General features: G+C 38.4%; 1 protein-coding gene across 14 annotated transcripts in view; it reads right to left on the minus strand.

The window, feature by feature from the left end:
• Positions 1 to 20973, minus strand: part of ATXN7L1 (ataxin 7 like 1) — a 122433-nt gene that overhangs the window by 17790 nt on the left and 83670 nt on the right. For all 14 annotated transcript variants that reach the window (XR_015706208.1, XR_015706204.1, XR_015706207.1 and 11 more), the window contains 5 exons: positions 20070 to 20292; positions 10478 to 10761; positions 5445 to 5527; positions 4326 to 4582; positions 1823 to 2015 (listed from right to left, as the gene is read on the minus strand). Coding sequence is in view for 6 of the 14 variants with exons in the window: in XM_087763971.1 (XP_087620097.1) it covers positions 1823 to 2015; positions 4326 to 4582; positions 5445 to 5527; positions 10478 to 10761; positions 20070 to 20292 (1040 nt within the window). In the remaining 8 variants the exon portion in view is untranslated. The remainder of the gene's footprint in view (positions 1 to 1822; positions 2016 to 4325; positions 4583 to 5444; positions 5528 to 10477; positions 10762 to 20069; positions 20293 to 20973) is intronic.

The following is a 20973-nucleotide window of genomic DNA, read 5'->3' on the forward strand; positions in this document are numbered from 1 at the left end:
CTGAAATGGTATGGCCAGGAATCTACCCTTTCTTCAGTTCAGTCTCACTGATCTCACATTACGTAGAGAACTGCCGCCACACCTATTTGTGGGAGAGAAACCTGTTATAAATCATCTTCAGAAAACAAGACAAGTCTCCATCACGCCGGGACCGAGTCACACAAACTCTGGCTGAGAGCAGAAGCTACTGATGCAACAGAAAAGCATCCGTTTAAAGTACTTTTCAGCTTAATGGACAGCAAGCAGTGACTGTAACTGTTTATCTTAAGTCTGTTTTATGATACGGTTAAACAGGTTAATTAAAACCACCACCTAAATTGATAAACTAGCCTCACCTCCCAGTGATACAGATCAATTACCACTAAGAGGTAGTCTAAGAAGCTACTGCCTTTTCCCTGTCCATTACTACCACCTAGCTGGGAGAGGGACTATGTAAGGAAAACAGTCCACTTCAACATGAAATTTGGCAAGTTAGCATGAGCTGTGCTGAAGGTGATTTACACCACCTTTTCTGACTTCACGTTGATATGGACTAAGAACAGTTGCACTATCAGTAACTGCTTCAGTTGAGAGATGCTAAGATTTCAAAGAACCGATGAGTCAGTGGGATTTGCCTTGAAACAGAACTAGGATCCTAAAACAGAATGGCTTGTGACAGCCTTGTCTCACTGATGATGCCTGTACAAGAACTGGCTGCACTGAGATTATTTTTTAAATTGTCTGGACACACATGCAGTGAGCCTTTAGTTTTTAATTCATAAAGAAGCAGCCAGCAAAAATGCAGTAGAATACAAGAGTACCAAGGAAGCAGGAGGTTACTGCGTGTCATAGTACTATATGGACTACAATAATTCTTATTTTCTGTCTAAGAACCAAATACAGAATTTCATCTGACAGTCATTTTATGTTCAGCTCATGCTTTTTCCCAGTGTCTGACAGTAACAAGCTCTCCTTTGCTCTGTGGAATATAGACAATGCTACCGTTATCACAGTGTTTGGTTTATTCTGCGTATCATATGGAAAACACATAAGTGAAGTCTTCATTAATTTTACTCATTGGCTCAACTTTGACGTGAACCAACTGCTTAGAAGTTCAAGAGCTCTCCCACTGCTTCTTGGTTTGTACAGTGTAAACTAATTCACACTGCAGAGATAATGCCACAAGGCAGCTCTTACTACTTACAGTGAGATTTCTCACTAACATGGGAGAAAGACAAAAACAGCTGCCAGAGAAAGAAGCACATACTTAAGCCACCGCCAGAGCAGACGGGCTATGCCATGCTCTAGACTTTCCATTTTCAGATGAATGGAGCAATAGCTTCTAAGTCCACATACACTCACATAAATAATATTTAATTACTGCTTCAAACCAGACTACAAAAATCTACGAAGCACTGTAGCAGCCCTTTGCTGCCGTATGATTTTCAGAACTATAACCAATTGCAAGGTACAGTTTCGTAAGAACTATGACAACAAAGAGGTTATCTGTTCATATCACATGTAAAACAATGCAACTTTTCTCAGGTTATCAGAATTACACCCAAGTTGCAGTCTACGGAGAGGAAATCGAAAACTAGAACTTCCGATTTTCTGCTGCTCATTCTGTCCTGCAACCTAGCAATGTTTGTCACGTGCACTGACCAGTCTTCTCCTCCTACTTTATCCCATCCATACCATTTTCTGTCAAATGTATTTGTTCTCTTTAGAAAACAGTTTTCAGAATGTAAGGTCCTCATTCCTTACATTTTTACTAAATCACTTTTTTCTCCGCTCTCTAATTACGTAAGAATAACAGCAAGGCATGCCAGAGACAGACGCATACCCCAAGAGGTCTGGGATGGTGTCCAGAAAAATGACAGTCTAATTTCTCAGATTCTTCAGCTCCATCCGCTTCTCCTTCATCACTGGACAATCTGCTCGTTAAATCTCCTCCCATGGAAGGCAGTGGCAGTTCTGGTACGTACCCACTGTGGTTTGAAGAACTGTTGCTGTTTATGCTATTTGCAGATGATGGTCTAGAAGGAGAATATACATTTAAATCATCAGTGTTCAAAGGCTCTGCAAACCTACCTGCCGGAGTCAAGCATCAAAGTAAATTATACCAGAAATGATCATATAAAGAAGGACAGTAAGATACAGAATAGCTGACATTTGGTCTTGTCAGAAATATATCATGGGTTAACGTCAAGTTAATGTTAGCTGAAGCACCTTTGTATTGCCCGAGATTTTAAATTTGCCATGAGGTTGAGTTTAAGACCTTGAGAGAGGCCAAGTATATTAAAAATGCAAACAAGAATCAGATGTGTAAGATCTTCTTACACTGCACCATTGCTCTGCTTGATCTGATTGATCCCAAGGGTCCAGTTATGAAATTTCATTTCACACCAAAATACTACTGAAATTAGTGTACTAAACATAATAAGAGTGTTTAGCTGACACCCTCTACAGCTAGTAGTAAGTGAAGTAACTGGGAGGACCTCTTACAGCATGCAGGTTTTCTTTACCTTTGTCTAAAATCCAGTACAACAAAGTGGGAATGCCTTTGCCCCACAAGGCACGATGGTGCCTTGCCTTTCAAAAGTAGCTTGGAAGCAAATCATGTTAGAAGTCAGGCTGAAAAGGATTCTCAGTTACAGTCTGCACAACCAAGTAGGTATGTGGATCTCTCAGGCTGGAGGAGATCTCCGCACTGAGAAGATCTTCTTCAACCTTGTGAATTTATGCTATCAGGACACAGCAGTCACTAAGACTGTGGACAGGTGCCCTCTTCTGAACTGAGCAGGGATTGCTCAGCCATGCCCATCAGCTAGCAATAACTGCTGCAGTTGCTGTTGCAAGGGATGGATTGTGCAAGTGCTCCTTGGCCTTCAGGAAAAGTCGGCCAGGTGAGGCCAAGTCACCTTCAGTGAAACCAGCAAGCTTTGCCTCAGCAGAGCAGGGAGCACGCACATAACCTCTTCCAGCAGCAGAGCTGCTGGATCCCAGCAGAGTGGTAGCAAGGCCTTCCTCTGGCACAGCTGCCTGCGAAAACAGACAGGACGACAGAACAGAGGCACTGCAGCAGAAACAGAAGCGTAGACTGTACAAACACAACGTACGACTGCTGAAGTCCTCCTCCTCGTGTACCACTGCCTTTGCAATTTCTTCAGCTGACTGTCACCGAATCGCATTCCAGTTTTGCTTCTTTGACTAAAACTTTCACCTACTGAAAACAATGTCTGCCTGTCCCTCTGTGCTCCTCTCTACGTAAGGATGGTGTAAGGTCACTCCTTCCACAGAATTACGCAGACTTCTCACCGCTTTATTTATTTACGGGTATTCTTTCATTGTCCTTTCACTCAAACCCTGTAAGACCCACTTCTGCCACTGTATGAATAAAATTTCATTACGGCTTGATGAACACACAGAAAACATTGGAAATGGCTGTCTCCGTAAGACTTGAGATAGCAAATACAACAAATATCTCTTTGAAATAGCGACTATCTTAGTACAAAAGCCCCCAAATGGGCACTCAATCCTGACCAAGGCTTCTGCAAAGAAAAGAAATGTGAAACAAGATAAATATGAACAAAACGAACTAGTTCAGCTCTATCTGCTCCAGCCAGAACTAGTAACAGAAAACCCTGCCAGCCAACGAAACGAAACGAAACAAAACATATGGGAAGTTTACCAGAGGATAAGTAGAATTCAGTGATCCAATACATCATACTAGTTTTTCTAAAGGGATGTCTTTAGAAGTTTGCATTGTCTGTCTGAAGACTGTTTTTGTCCTTTACAATAAAAATCCTCAAAATGAGGAAAGACATGCTATGGACAGTTTCAAATCAATAGTTTTAAGAACTAGCTGCTTACGTTGTCATTTACACTAAATTACACCTTTTTTTACAAGACATTCCATTAATGTAATTGGTGAAATATCTGCAGAGAAAAATTCTGCATAAATGTACAGAATTTCACCACCGGTACCCTGATTCGTGTAAACAGACTTTTATTCCTGAAACTGTCAGAATGACTCGAATGTAAACTTTCCTAATTATTACTGACCATTTTAGCAAAAAAAAAGCAGTTAGTCTGAGATTCCTATTGGAGGGTGGACATGACTCCTCACCCCATTCCCAATCAGACCACAGGCTATTGCGGACAGATCTAGGTTAGTATAAACGTCGTCTATCTTCTGCTGCTAAGAGAAACTCTTATATTAATATGTTTTATCATCCAATAGCCTAAAGAAATACCAAGTGCTTATAAAATAAGCTATATGGAAGACTACGACATTTCTTACAGCACCTTCAGAATGCAACATTCCGCACTGGAGAATTGCTTACCTTGGAAGTACAGAATTTGGTGGTCTTGATTTTGCAGGAGATGTTACTTTAGATTCTTGCCCAGAGTTCACTGAAGATCCTGATAGAGAGTCTTGTGCTGGTGTGGGCTGGCTCTGATAGCTTTCCCTTGCAGATGGTGGATGCTCTTTGTCTTTTGCAACTTCTTTTTCCCTGGATCGAGCTTTGTGTTCAGCTAGAAGGATGTCAAACTGTTTTTTACGGCCTGGAACTGCTCGTCGATGATTAAGTGAATGAGTCTAAAAATAGGGTGGTTAAAAAGCATTTGTGTGTGCATGACATTGTTTATGAGTCCTCTATACTTCCGATACACCACAACTCTAAAAGATAAAATCTACTTCAAACAACTTTAGCCACAGTTATGGAAACAAAGCTATTATTCCACATTATCTTTGATAATTTATGAAGCCATTCTTAAGAAATGCCAACATCAAGGCTAAAATTACTTTTTGCAACCATTTTCATATAATAGAGTCTATTGACTTACCTTTTCCAAAACAGAAAATATAATTCCAATAATTTTAAAATATTAAGAAGTAACGTCATTGTAGCTCTTAACTTACAATGAAAAATTGATTTCATTGGATTGAAAAATGTGCATATAGTTTAAAGCTTATTTAACTGATCATCTCTACTGACAAGCAGCACATACACATACAAATGTTCAGTATTAAATATCTCACATTGCTGCTACTTTTTGACATGAGACTTATTACTATCACAAGGGAAGCCTCCAAGTAATTTATTATACAAAAATCATGTTAATTTTTTACTAAAAATTGACTATACTTCAACATTGTTGCACACATGAACCAAAAAAGGAGCATTTAAAATAACACTTGTGCTTCTACATGAAACGTTAATGCTTTTTGCATAACAAAATGACGAGGAGAAAAAAAAAATCTTTTTAGAAATATCAGTGGAATAATGCAGATGCTCTGATTCAAAGAAACAGAATTACTCAAAAGAATTACCTGAAGACAGCGTCTGAATACCATACCCATTGTCTGTAAGACAGGAGCAGGTATGACCTCTCAAACTACTGTGGTAGGATTTAAACTATAACAAAGCATCTGATATTTTATCTTCTAAGAAAAATACCTTGCAGGTGAGCGATCTTGTGCAAGGTTTCTTTGTTTCAGGATCCAGTACTCCACAGTGTTTATTTGGGTCAAATTCTCTTTCTGTTTGATGGGAGGGGGAGGGGTGTAGGGAGAAAAAGGAGAAAAAAAAATAGATCAGTACAGAAATTTTAACCAAAGTAGCTATAATTTTTGCCTGATAGTACTTAATTCAACCAGGCTCAACCTGAACCACTGTTCCCAACCCCAGCACCCTATAATAGTGTGATGGGCGTCGCTCACAGTTGTGCATTTTTTTGTCCTTACATGTTTCAAACTATTTAGAGCCGGATTTCAATCACAGACTTCATAGAAATAAGTCTGCTTACCGAGCTGTGCTCAACGGAGTGGCCCAAGCACAGGACCAAGCCAAATACCCGCGAGTTCAATTCCCTCTCTAACGCTGGCTGCCTCTGAGGCCGTGAAATACAGTGTTTGCAAATCTAGCTTCTGAGTTTGGCTAAGACACATACAGACTAAATATCACAAATGCTTTGAACAACATTTCTTTGACATACTCAGAAACTCTGAAAAACAACCCGTGGTGTCTCAAAAGTTAATGCAAGATTACTAGTGGCATTTTAAAAACCAAATTTTATCTAAATCTGTCCCCAAAATCTGTGTAAAAATAACATGTATGTTAGTTCTTATTTCCCTAAGTGAAGGGAGGCATAAAGTTTGCAGAGATTATGAAAAAAAGGCATTTACATGAGTTCTACTCATGATTAACATTAAAAGTGCATTAATATTTAATATGCTGTATTTGCTTATTTCATTCTTATTAATATTTTAGTATTTATATGCCACAGATAGTAACACCTCCTTTAGGTTATGTCAATATAATTTTAGGGTTTGCACTACAGAGCCGTAACAAAACTATGGACATACGCTTTTTAGATTATGCCACCAAAAAAATCTACCATTATCTTTATACACCTTGACATTGTATGTTTTAATTGGCAGACTGGTTTCCCTTTGATAGTGGAACATGAACTATTTACCAAAGCCTATTTTAACTATACAGTGGTGTTACATTCAGATATAATAAACATCCTGTGCTCAAATATAATATTTAATCTGAGGATCTAAAAATTCTTTATAAATAAACAAATCAGCTAAGATGAAGACAGCAATTCACAGCTATGTTATGACAGCATCACAGCAAGTAGAACAGCTGGAAGAAGAAACATGAGGCCAAGCAGCCTACACTGGAAGACGGCTGTCGTCCAGATATCACAATTACTAGCAGCTTTACGTATTCTGCTATATGGACTTAAAAATGATAAAGCAAACATTAAATGGTGATGTTATCGACCTATTAGCAGAGACATACCAAAAAATGAGCTTGGAAAAAACAGTCGGCACTGGTTTTTTTGGTGACATCTACAAAGGGACTGAAATCTGTCACAAGTAGTTGTAGTTTCTGTGGCCTTTACAGCACAACAGCAACAGCAAAGTACCTGTGTATGACTAAATATAATAACAATTTTTTCCTATTTAATGGATGAAAACTCATGTTCGTGAACTAAAGGAGTTATTTACTCCTGTTTTTTAAATGTGTGATATTCCCATCACAGCTTCCTGAATCACCCACCTAAAAAACTTCAATGCAAGTTAAAAAACAAACTAAATAGACTATATGGACTTATAAATATGCTTTCAAATGAGAAATCCTGAGGGTAATCGTAAAGCTGTGGAATGTGTTCTGAAAGTCACCAGGCAAGGACTGCTTTGGACCAACAGGGAAACATACTTCAAAAATCAAAAGTGGGAGCATGCAGATTGCTACCTGTCAGTAAGAGTGTCAAGAAAAACTTGCCGGACTGATTACAGCAAAGCCAGTTTTTAGGAAACCATATAGAGGTAAAATCAGCAGAATGAATTATAGTCAGAAAAAGTGGAAGCCTCCGCCATCTACTGAACAACAAAATAACGTGCTTTCCCTGAGAAACAGAAAATACTAAGCAAACAGGAAACCACTTCTCCTGGCTGAAGCGTGCGTGGCTGTTCCAGCGAAATCATGAACATCTAATTGCCAGCTACAGACATGCCTGGTTTGGGCAACACATTAAATGAAGACTACCATCTTCTTATCAATAACGAAACGCAGCCTCTGACTACCTCTGTATTAGGAACTGTGTAGCGTGAGAACCCCTAGGCTCCTGCGCACAGGCACAGCTTGAGAAAGCTGTTTCTCCAGAATGGATTCCACTTCTTCACGTTTGGTGGATGGAGTAAAAAGCATTCATTATAACCTCACCGAAAGAAGAGGAAGGGTCAAAACTGAATTGTCTCAAACTCCTGTTTGCAACACAACAAATATTCTTGGTGTAAACCAGACATCTGCATCCTTTAACTTCACCCCAAAGAACAAGAACTAAGGAAGATTTAGGAAAAAAACATTTTTTTTTGCAGTTCGCTACTAGGGAACGCTGATCCACTTATGGTGGGCAGCTACAGACTGTCTTTTGTGGTTCCACGAGCTGTTTCCTCTCTCTCACCAACAGCGCTCCCGAAAAGAGGGCAGGTTCATTCATCACCCAAACAACCACCAGCTCTCAGCAAAGGAAAAAAACAAACTTCAGCCACAGTCAGGGAAATGGTATGAGAGAGAGAGCGGAGGTTGCTAAAAAGGAAAGAAAACAGATGTAAACCAGTCAGACCTATTAAGGAGCTTCAAAAATTAACAGCTGTACAGTTCCACAGCAGCGGAGTGAGGGAAACCTAAATCCCCTAGCCACTGTCTCATTCCTTTAACGTGAAATGAATGAAATTTATGGGATATCTAAAATAATCATCTCATTGACCTTCCAAGATCTTTTTCTCAGCCTTTGCACAGTTCTGTATAATAATGGAGAGGAATCCATCATAGTGACACACAATCTACAGGCAATTCATCCACAGCGCTCTCAGGACTTCTCCTATTTGCATCCTTGCTAAATTATTGCGTTGCTGCATCAATACGTGAGGCATCAGAAGCACGACTGAATGGATTCTAAACCTGATAATGACAGAGGAGCTTTAAAAAAAAGTATAAATTCTGTGGATTTGTTAACCATATAAAAGTAAACTAATGCCTGTCCGAGTGCTCAAACAGTCCTGTGCAGAGATCCAGCCTATCTGGAAATTTCCACCCGTGAAAGGCTCCCTAGCCTAGAAGACACTGGGAGTGACAGCTTAGAGACAGAATAACGATGGAGTCACCTCCACAGAAAAAGCAAGCAAGTTGAAGGAAGGCCCTACAGAAATTATTCTCCTTTATGAACACATTTCAGCAAGCACTCGTACAAAAAAGGTACAAGTATCACCTACAGCCCTGCGGTGGTACGTGGTGACGTGAGGAAAACAAGTATCTCAAAAAGTATCAGTTTCAATTGCCCATGTAGGAATTCAGAACTGATGAGCTAAATTAAGCACCTAAACCATTAAAGGAAATAAGAGGTTAAAAGAAACCAGTATTTTAAATTAACTGCAAATATACAGAGTTTTTATTAGAATAACAAATTGGATCTTAGGAAGTGGAATGTAAGGTTTAAAAGCCTAATCAGCTACTTTCTCTTAATATTTTTTTCATTTTGTGGAACGCTATCATGAATAACGGTTCTGTTTTCTTATATGCCACCTTTAACTAGTTAAGAAAGCAATCAGCGTACTGAATCCTTTAAGGCAATGGCGTTGTTCCATACCACACACAGCCCTAGCAAACACCTCACACTGGTCTGGAATCCAGCCAAGGCAGCAGTACCATAGGCTAACTGCCAAATTTGAGAAAAAGAAAAAAATAAACCTGATATTCGGTCAAAAAATCAGGCACCCTCATTAACTGGAAATGAAAGCATTTATCTTGTACAACTTATACTCGGTTCATAACTAGTGCATATTTAGAAATCATGTGAACTAACTTTCTGCCAAACTGACGATCTAATGTGGATCATGCTGCCATTAGCAAAATTAGCCTTTCAGTACACACAAGAAGTTCCTGCCCAAATCACAAAGTACTGCCAGCTGATGAATAGACCCTGCACAGCTTCTGAAGCCGTAAACTCCCGTCAGTTACTTTTGTAAAAAAAAAAAAAAAAAAAAAAAAAAAAAAAAAAAAAAAATCCCTCAAAACACTTTGTTTCCTTTCATTCTGAACAAAAATATGTTTTCAAGCTTTAAGGGGCAAATTCTCTACTTGCTGCCCAACAGCTGGCATGGGCCATGCCCGGGGAACTGCACAGAAAATAATTCTTCCTCCCAATGGATGGCAACCTTTCTAACGGAGCCTCTGCCCCCCCAGGATGGGACGTTCTGTGCTTTGGTGGCAGATTTGCACGAGGACCTACATCCTCAGTGCTGCCCTGCCTAAGGCCATCCGGGGCATTTCCACATTTGATGTTGCTCCCTCAACCCCGCCGTCCTGTCTTCCTGACAAAGATCGAGATCCCCATGCTACAAACGCCTTCACTCGTGTGTGAATCACAGGGGGAAAGGGGTGGAGGGGAAACAGGACTTTTAAGACTTCCCCATCATTTCCCATATCTTCTTAGAATTTTCTAGTATTGAAAACCAAGAAAGACGATTCTTTAAAAAATCATGACTTGGTGGATAACCTAACGTCTTAAACCTCAACTGTTCAACCTGATCGTGACTATACTAAAGTCACCCAACCAAGGCACATTTTCTTTTGTTGTAAACAGACCGAAACTACATAATGGCTTGAGGAAACCTTCTGCCTTTCTGTTTTAATGAATTTACTTCTTTAAAAATTTATATTTGGCCTGTTGAGCAGTTGAGAAATGCATTAAACACTCTAATTTCAAGCTAAACAGAATGTGTACTTTGAAAATATTTTACACATGCTAAGAGTGTGAAAGCTTTCTTTTTCATATATGCAAACTGGCATCTTACAGTAAAAAAATCAAACCAAAACCAGGATACAGCATTTTATTAGTACATTATTTCTGAGCTATAGAAATATTAATGAAGAAAGATGGAAAACCTCAAAAGATGAACGACAACATCACTTACCTGAAAGTCTTTTGTAAGGCTTGTTACTGCTTTTAGTGCCATTTTGGTGTTTCTTGTCTATTGATGGAGCTATAATTCCTTTGCCATTCAGAATCTTTTCTGGTGACGGTGGCACTGACTTGGATGTCAAACCAGATTTAACCAAAGTTGGTGCAGGTATGGTGGATGAAGAGGCTGAAGAGGAGGTGATGGTGGTAGTGGTTGCAGAATTCATTTTAACATTGGCACCATCTGCCTTCACTAGGTTAGGAATTTTCTCTAGACTGACTACTGGAACCGGAACGCTGCAAAACCGAAGAAAAATCTTCCAGTTGTATTTTCTGTACCGAAGACTTACAGTTACTTAATCCCCCTCCACAGATATAACACAATATCTTCAGATCAGACTAAAATGAAATACTTAGTACCATTATTGACCATTTTTGTTCAAATATTTACAAAACCAGGTATTTGTAAAGCCTGGCAATGTAGAGAATTACGAAAATGAACCTTTGTATTTTTTTTTTAAGATCCAATCCCTTACTATTCATAAACAAAATAAGTCTTTGGTACTAAGCAAAACATATCCCCTTACATATATGGTCTCATGCCTTTAACACAAGCACATATCAGATATGTGTATGCTGTACTAAACTCACCATGACAACGAGGTAGTTTGCTAACAATATTAATATTTTTAAACAAACACAAAAAGAATTCATTTGCTCAGATGTGTCTGAATGACATACAAGTTCTGGAAACAAGGAGAAAAGAGAATTTAAGCATAGAAATCTTAACAGTGGTCCCTTCAAAAGTATTAAAATCCATGATGAATTACTAAAATGTATTTTTAATAAAATCTTATGAACTTAAAAATAAAAGTTCCCAATATAATTATTAACTTAGTTGGCCCTTTTCAGAATAAAGTCTGCAATAACTAACTTTTCCTAACTTAGCTACCACCACAGCATATTTGTGACACTAACAAATGTTACCTTCTCAATTTGGCAGCAAAAAAAGATTGAGACAAGTGATTTTCAATTCCAATATTATTTTAAGATTTCTGGCTCCTATCTGCATGAGGAAATATCCAACAACTCCAAAACTGGATGTCTTGTGACTACCAATTAATATATAATATATAAATTATATGCCCCTCCTTACTGAAAGAAACCCAGAGAAAAAATATTAATTTAAAAAACTAAATTGTCAGAGCTTTAAGCCCAGGTTTCATTGGAGGCCACAAATGAAAACATCTCACTTAGTTCTTCCCATACACTGCCTGAAAAGTTGCTTTTGCCAAATAGTTGACTATCTGCCTCGTAAGCAAATTCACACACGGATCATGCAAAACTGACAATTTTCAGACTATCATTCCACACTGAGCAAACAAAAGAAACACAAATTTTCTTAAATACAAATGCAATCGTGACATTTTAAAGGTAAAACAAATTTCTCATGTAGAAGCATGAGAGTCTCCTTAACAGTATTCCTTTCTCTTCCTTTCTGAATTGCACAGAACTAAGCTATCCTCTGTAATTTCAATCCCCAGCACAAAGGTGACAGTGAAGGAGGGTGTCCCACACAGAAAAATCCCTTAAAACTTGGGGATTCTTTAATCTGTTATTATCTTAAAGGTTTAATTTGATGTACACGCTTAAAGGTAAAATGAACATATTTGTAAAGAGTGTGAAATTACTCCTTAGCAAATTGTACTCACAGAACAATCTGCCTCTTGCACACCACCGCAGTAACTTTGCATAGCAGTGCAGAGCTTCTACAAGTGCATTACTCATGTGACATTTGTTAAATAGACAACCGCTGTTAAATCAGTATATATTCTGAAGTACACTGGCATGTTGCCGTTCAGGCAAGCAGAGTTTCTTGCCAGAGACCACACTGTTGTCAGTGTCCCAGGACAGGCAACATTTGCCTGTCTGCACATCACTGTACGCTTTGGGGCTTCCCCCCATTCACAAGTCTTGCATCATTTCAATCTTTTGTGCCTGAAAACTGGCACCTTCGCTGCATTCTTCCTACAGAAGGATGGGTTAGCAGGTGTGGAGTTTCTACAATCGGAAAAAGATGACTTTGAGATGGCATTCTCCATGGGACATCCTTTGGAAACATCGGAAGCAGGGTCCAAAATAACTCAAGTCTTGACCTTCCTGGGCTACTACAAAACCTCTGTTTCTCCATAGCTGATAAGCAGAACGTGCAGCGTGTGCGGCTGGAGTGGACTCTGACATATTGGAAAGTTGTTAATCTTTGTTCTAAGGGTATTTTAACATAGAAAAATGTACAAACCTTGATATAAACAATACGTATATCAAACTAAAAAGAAGATTTAGACACCAAGACATGTTCTGGAGCTGGAATTAAATTATGTGACACTTTCGTATCCTGTGGTACCATAAATACAGCAGTCAGCTAGTCAGAATACAGATCCGACTGCAGTAAAATGTAGAGCGCTGGCCAGTAACTAAGCAAAAAAAATTAACTTACTCACAAAACCAGAATTGCATTAAGTATTTCAATGACAATGCAAACGTGGAGCTATGAAAGAGAGGACTTGATCCTCTACTTTTTTAAACTGCCCTGAATTTATTAAGTTAAATGACAGACACAAATTATAACATCTCAGGGTAGGAATTAATTTTTTTTTGCCTTTAAACAGATGGCAATTGCATTTTCTGAAAACAGAATTTTTTTACTCTAGATCAAATAGTTTTACTATATAAAAACTATGTAAAAACATATGAACAAATCTTCATGCCCGGTTTCCAAGATCTATCTTAATTCAAAGTACTGATATGCAGTGAAGGGGTCAAGTGTATTATCTGGTCTAGTAGTAAAATATGGTTAATATGAAAAAAGTTTCTCCATTTTGCAGTGCTCAGAACCTCAAATCCTAGGGCATACACAAATGGATCACCGCGGTAATGAACAAAACCCAGGGGAGGGAACATTTTCGCTTAGTTTTGTTACAGATCAAAAAGTCAACCTTCATTATGCATTTCATTGCAATGCAGAAGAAGAAAGAAAAATACTCCAGTATTTGAAGACACACATTCTATAGGAGGCCTGGCAGTCTACAGTAAATTATTTGAGATTTTAGAAACTACAGATGATAATTTCTCTTTCTGTTTTTAAATGTAAGTGGGTACTGCATTCAACATTAAGGAACTCTAGTTTCATCTTAGCATAACACACAAAGATGAATCGATAAGCAAATGGCAAATTGGAAGCTGCACAGGACCAGTGACCATGGTCAACTACTAAGGACTAAAAAGGTAAATAAATCACAAATGCTTATATTTATATTTGATGGTCAAAGGGAGTTCTTTTCCGAGACTGAGTTTTTTGAGTGAAAATTGAGGATTTCTTTTAAAAGTGTCTTAGAAAAATACAAAATAAGGTGCTTAATCTTATTTACTGTATTTTAAAAAGAATTTTTGAATGAAGAGCCTATTTAGATTTATTAAAGACATCTGCTGAAAGGCACAATTAGAAGAACGACATGCAACAAATATAAAAACCGAGGAAGGGCACACGACAATCAGTAAAAATGAGAAAAATGGGAGTACAGACGATTGCCAAAGACAGATGAGAAAAATCTGTATCTGTATTCAGTAAAGATAAGTCTACTTTTTTTATAAAAGAAATTCTAATAATAATAGCAGTATCTACCTGAAGGACAGTAAAATAGTCATTAGCAATGCAAAAATGACAGAAATGTTCAGTATTTCTTCTACACTAAGAAGGAAGCATGATAACACTCTCCAGTCAGATAAAAAAGGGTTTTGATTCCTTCAGTAAGTGTAAAGTGCCAGCTGAAAAATCATGAGGTGTTTTTTGTTTTTTTTTTTTTTACATAAGTAAATCTGGATAATGTGGCCGTGAGTTCCAAAAGAGCTGGAGAAATATTGGGTCTCAGCATATTAATTTCTAATTGAATCTTGGAATATTTGGCAACTTAGGGAAGCTAGCTGAGTGCTGCTGTTGCATCCACACTGAAAACCCAAACCAGAGTGTCTTGGAAGAAATAATGGAAAAACTAATAAAAACAAACCGATAAACAATTAGCTCACATGGTTTTGCTGAAAAAGAAATCAGCAAAGAAATCTGGTTTCATTTTTTGATGACGTTACCAGTTAAGCTGACAAAGATAACTGTGAAAACGTTCCGACTTTTGAAAGGCATTATAAAACACAAATAAGAGCAGTTTAAAAGCAAATGTTAAGCAACATAAAATTTAAAACTAGCTTTTCAGAGATTTATGATTCAATAAGGGTGCTTGCTAGGGGGACTTTTTAGCCATCATTACCAAGTCTGACATGACCGAAAACGTCACTGGTCTTTAGAAATAAATGTAAGATTACTGGTGATAACATTTGCTGCTGGAATCAGGATCAAGGGAAACTAAGTAATGAAGAGACAAAGGTAGTCATAAAAAGCAGCATGGAGGGTTTAGTAAAGTTCATTAATTCAAAAAGATATTTTAATACAAGCAAATGTAAAGTTACACATGAAATAACAAGCTATTCAGTTCGCAGTGAAATACAGGGAAACAACATACTGGTAAATAGTGAGAAAAATATTTAGTGGTCACAGTGGATAAGTACTATGAGCTTTTATTGTATTGTTGTGCTAATATTAAAAAAGGGATATGGCAAATAAGATTAAGGAGTAAATTTAGTTTTCACACGTCCCTGGTTATATTGATACTGGAATATGGCTTCCAGTGTTGCTGACCAGTGGCTCCACACCAATGTTGATGAATTAGAAGGGAACCAGAAAAAGGCTACAAAAATATCTGAGGGCTACACAAAGTGCTTGATCATGATGGCCTTCAAAAGCTCATTCTCTTTTTCAGATAAGATAACCGATTTCCTTCTGTTTTCCCATGTTCTTGGCCAGGCAGTTGGACTAGATGATCATTGTAGGTCTCTTCCAACTGAAATGGTTCTATTCTAACTACTCCTTCAGCAGAAGCTGCGACAAACTCCTGAAGCACGAGTGAATTTCCCTCTTAAGCATCTTGTGGCGATTTTTTTAGTTCCAAGCCATTGCTTGTCACTGTCATTCCCAAGCAAGAAAAATAACTGTAGTATGTCACAACGCTCCTCATACCTGGAGCTCCTTATTACCTCTGTTTTCCTTTCTTCAGGCTTTTTAAAATTAATTTTCCTTGCTGTTATGTAATTTTGCTGGGGTCTTTTGGGTCACTCGTAGCTACATTCACTTTAAAATCTCAGCCACTCATTCAACTCTCTTCAAATTTGTGAGAAAAGAAATTCACAAACATTTAAAAACATAAAACATTGTTCAATTCTACATTGCTGGAATCACCTCTACAATGTAACAAAGTATTTGTGATTTAGTGGTTAGAAAATGAGGTCCAAGTTAACTCTGCTGAATTCTGTTTCCAATTCCATGCTGCATTAGGAATATCCTTAAATCTTGACTAGCTTCACTTTCTCAACCTCAGCATGAATAATTTCCTAACACATAGAAATAAAGACTAAGAGATGATTTAAAAAATCCTTTGAAAAGTGACATTATAAATCTTAAATGATTACCCATAGGTATACCCTTGTGATCCTACTTCTGTTTACAGAAAGACTGTCAGTTTTCCACATGTTGATGAAAACCACATATTTTCCATCTCATTTTCTTCATTTTCAGAACTTCTGGCAGGCAATGGCTGATCCTCATGGAGGGAGGTCAAGGAGACTTGCTTCAGCTGGTATCTCAGGGCTAGCTTACTTTAACACTTTACCCCAATTTTACACTGCCTCAGGATCACGGATGGGTGAAAATGAGCATCCTGTAGCATCACAGCACCAAAATCCTCCAGGGCAGCCCCCAGAAGCTGCACTGGTGCACAGCAAGAGAAGCGGCATCCTTTGGGCAGGTCAGCAGTGAGGGAAAGAGTTCCTGGCCACAGGAATGCCTTTTATAAAGGGTAAGTATCTGGGGTATTCTTATTCATTATGATTGCTTGTTCATTGTTATTGTTATTACTACCAGTCATCTTACTCTTTGCCTTTTTCTCTCTATTTTCTACCCTTTTGCTATACCTCTTACCACCCCGACTGCAAGCTTCAGAAAACGATGGTTTACATTTATCCTGTACCAGCGCAGTGGTGCTCCAGCACTGCTCCAGTCTCTGAGCACTGCTGTATTAATAGCAACGACGTTAGAGAGATACAGGGAAAAAAATGAGAGCTGACAGATATTTCTGGATGATGTATTCACGATAATCCTTCATATTCCAACTACAAGAAGGGAAGTATTAAAACAGCGGCTACAGAAATGAAACAATTCCAGATCTCTCTCATCTGATCGTTCTGATCATGCTTTTTAAAGCATTAGCTGAGGAGCAACCTGAACCTCTGCAGCACATCTTAGAACAACACAGGATGTGAAGAAGCAAAAGAGCTACTCAGTCCATGTTTGAGATGATGACTCAACCAAAACTATAATGAATTAAACAATGGAAGAGTTGCGTCTACATGCAGGCATGACAACAGAGATCTACTGGGCCATGCTGTTGCAGAGGCCACTGCCGAAATACTGCTACTAATTATAACAGATAAAATTTAAAAGAGATGCTGTATGAAAGAATCGGGGAAGCACAACAAAGGTTATTCCAGGTCTGGAAAGCAATCATTACAAGTGATACAATTCCCAAATTAAGCTAATTTGATAACTGTCTGGAAGAACCTATGTCAAGTAAATATTTGTGGTACGAGACTACAACGTAACAGACAAAAGAACTGAGTAACTGGAAGCTTCTGAGGATGATAAACCACAACGCACTTGGATACATGATGAATCCTATTTGCATTTTTGAGACAAATGTATTTGTGTCAATTGAGTATTTCTTTCTAAGAGATAAGTGGGTGGAATTCTATGGCTTGTACAGACAGCTGAATGGAAGATATAATCTTATCTTAAAAAAGAATACATTTTATGGACAATTTCTCCTTTAAGAAAATCAGACCTGCTGAATATTTTCTGGAATTCTAAATAAAAATTATAAGCCACTAATGGAACAGGAACAAACACTTTCTTCCGCAACAGCTGTCAGCTCTCTATACCCTGTGATGATTATCAGACTGATTTTATTCTTTAACAAGTCAGGTAATCTAAGGCACTTAACACTAAATTTTGAAAGATAATTTCATTGATCTCCACTTCAGACTGTTCGTGATTAGTTATGTGATGATTACAATATCTTTAACTACAATATACCTCATTTTTCCCCACTGGTAAATAAAACTACAGTATTATCTCCCAGCAGAGCTGCAAGAATTGGGTAATTCACAGGTACTGACGTATTCAGTGCCGAAGTATTAACAGAGCAGTACAACAGTTATAAACAGCTAAATCTACCTTGTTAATCATCAGTAAATGTTTGGGATGTTCCCAATAAAGGGAAAAGGGATTGGTGGAAATGCTCAAGTTATTTTGTTCCCTTCCAGCTTTTACTGACTGACAGAATGCCATCTGTTGCCAGAATGGAAGATATTGTTTATAGATCCAGTTAGTATGCTGAAATGTGGATATGTAAGTTGCTGTCTGTAACACTAGGATGAGAAACAGCCTTATAGCCAATAGTGTTAATACTCTAAAGTCCTTTCTGATTTTCTTTTAATTAGACTTAAAAAATAATCCTCTCTTGTATAAAATTCCTCTCCAACATTTAGAAGAAAAGGTCACTATTCAGTTAGGAGTATTTTTTTTTAAATAGTAAATGAGGCACTTACACCTTAACTAGAATAGCCTCTATCTCACCTCTGTGTGTGTAATCTAAACACCCAGATTTTCTATTTTCAGAATTATATACCATAATTGTCCAGAATGTTCGTCATGCTTACAGAGATGGTGGGTACAGATTTATAGGATTTTATTTATTTTTATTTATTTTTATTTTTATTTATTAGATTTTGATCAAGTTTGTTCCAGTGCAAGGTAAATTCTACAGCTAGGCAGAAGCTGCTCTCTTTGAAATCATACCAACTAGTGTATGTTTCAGGCAGAAAACATGAGCTATTACTTTAACATAATTTGAGTTTATGCTTTGTCTCACGGGTGAATGGTTTCCGTTAGATTACTTACTGCTTTAAGGCAGTTGTGTACAGAAACCCTACCTAAAATCAAGACCTTCTTATGCTAGATATTACATATAAAACAGAAGGACCTTCACACAGTAAGTAGATAATGCTTAAAAAAAAGGAAGTCCTACTATCTCAAGTTTACAGACACAGAACTGAGGCTGAGGAGACTGAGTTGTAACAGCAGCCTGTGCAGATCCAGGAACTGAACCCAGATCTCTTGAGTCACCAACCTAGTGACCTTATCACGAAGCATCTTTTCTGCAGATAACTAAAGACAAAACAGTTTCTTATGGGATAAAATAAGTGACCCAATTCTGCCCTCATTTACATTTTTGCAACTCGTCTGCTATCATCACAGTCACGGGAGGATGGGCCCAGCAGTCTCAAAGCCTATATGGGTATATATATCACAGTACATGATGTAAGACTCCTCCAAAATAGTGATTTTTGCAGCCAGAATTTTCTTCTGTCTTCTTATAAGGCATCAAACATTATCAAAATACAGAATGAGCTCCAACTGCAGCTGCTGTTGAAGATAAATGACTATAACCAGTAAGTTTTCATGAACATCAGTTAAGTCAATATTAAGAACTCTGCAAAAATTATCCTACTTTTTAAAAGCATCAGTTTTAAGGGCTGATACTGTAATGGAAGATGGACCTTAAAGATAGCAAACTGGGTAAATATCTCACTTGCTACGTGCATCTCAGAAAAGCAGACATTTGATGGAACATTAGAAAAGTAACCCAGTCCTCCTTTTTCCTCTTCCTATATATATATATTTTTTTTAAATTTAAAAACATCCCAGTTTTCTCCCTTAGGAAATGTAGAGGCTTAAACTGTAAACTAGATAAGATGAGAATATGACTTGTGCTCCAGACCCTTCACCAGCTTCGTTGCCCTCCTCTGGACACGCTCCAGCACCTCGCTGTCCTTCTTGTAGGGAGGGGCCCAAAACTGAACACAGTACTCGAGGTGTGGCCTCACCAGTGCCGAGTACAGGGGGACGACCACCTCCCTGGTCCTGCTGGCCACACTGTTTCTGATACAAGCCAGGACGCTATTGGCCTTCTTGGCCACCTGGGCACACTGCTGGCTCATATTCAGCCGGCTGTCGACCAACACCCCCAGGTCCTTTCCCGCCAGACAGCTCTCCAGCCACTTCTCCCCCAGCCTGTACAGCCTGTAGCGTTGTGTGGGGTTGTTGTGACCCAAGTGCAGGACCCGGCACTGAGCCTTGTTGAACCCCATACAGTTGGCCCCGGCCCATCGATCCAGCCTGTCCAGGTCCCTCTGTAGGGCCTTCCTGCCCTCCAGCAGATCAACACTTCCAGTCAACATGGTGTCGTCTGCAAACTTACTGAGGATGCACTCAATCCCCTCATCCACATCATTGATAAAGATAGAAGAACATAGAACTAGAACATAGAGATACTTATTATTTTTTTAACACCAACATCTTTGGTAACTATTATTTTGGTACTCACCATGGTTTATCCCGTGATACTTTTGAAGGAAAGACTGTGTGCTGTTTGCTACTGGAGGTAAGTAGATTGTCTTTGGGCGTTTTGAATGGCTTTGAGTTGCTGCTGACAGGGTTATGGCCGCTGATACAGGATTTCGGTTTCATCTGTACTAGGGATGTCCTGGAATTGCAGGCTGGAGAAGCTGGAGAAGGGGAAGGTTTACACATTGAACCGTGTCTTCGTTCTGTAATGGAAAAATAATAAGCTTTACAGCATTTCATAGGCTAAAAGAAAAAAAAGAAGTCAGGGAAGAGGAAACTGTTCCTCTCTATGCTAGTTACAATGATTTCATCACTCCAAAGAACACCAGTTCATTACTGTTGTGAATGTAATCAAGCCAAATGATAATTAAATAAAATCAACTCCGTGAAGTGCTCTGAAAAATGTAAAAAATAGTAAAATAAATGCTAATAATTTCCCAGAAAATTACACCAAGAAATCTCAAATCATTTTTTAAGCAATAAGCAACCACCAGCATCTGTGTGAGGTACACTAGGTGCCCCAGCTCTTTCACATAAAGAAGAAAGAGGAGAGTATGTAACAACTGCTCAGATGACTCAGTGAAATACTCTGTGACAGACATGGGGTTGCTTCTATAATGGTTTATGAAGAATTCATGTGACCCGGTTATTGGGCAGTTTACTTTATGACTATCTTGTTTCAAGTTTAACGGGAAGCTGTAAGGAAAACAACCAGAAGACTGAGAAGTAGCGAAAGGTCTGCTGCTCCCGGCGCTCCCAGAGAGGCAGGCTTTGCCTCGTTCATAGCTTGGAGGTTATCAACAAGCACCAATCAAGGTAAAAGCTTGTTTTTTTCCACACGGTGCAAATGGCAAGTGCAAAAAAGCAGGAAGTTTATATATCAG

Source organism: Nipponia nippon, unplaced genomic scaffold, assembly GCF_047370975.1.
Source record: "Nipponia nippon isolate SJK-2023a ecotype South Korea unplaced genomic scaffold, ASM4737097v1 scaffold_3, whole genome shotgun sequence".
In the NCBI taxonomy this organism is placed as follows: Eukaryota; Metazoa; Chordata; class Aves; order Pelecaniformes; family Threskiornithidae; genus Nipponia; species Nipponia nippon.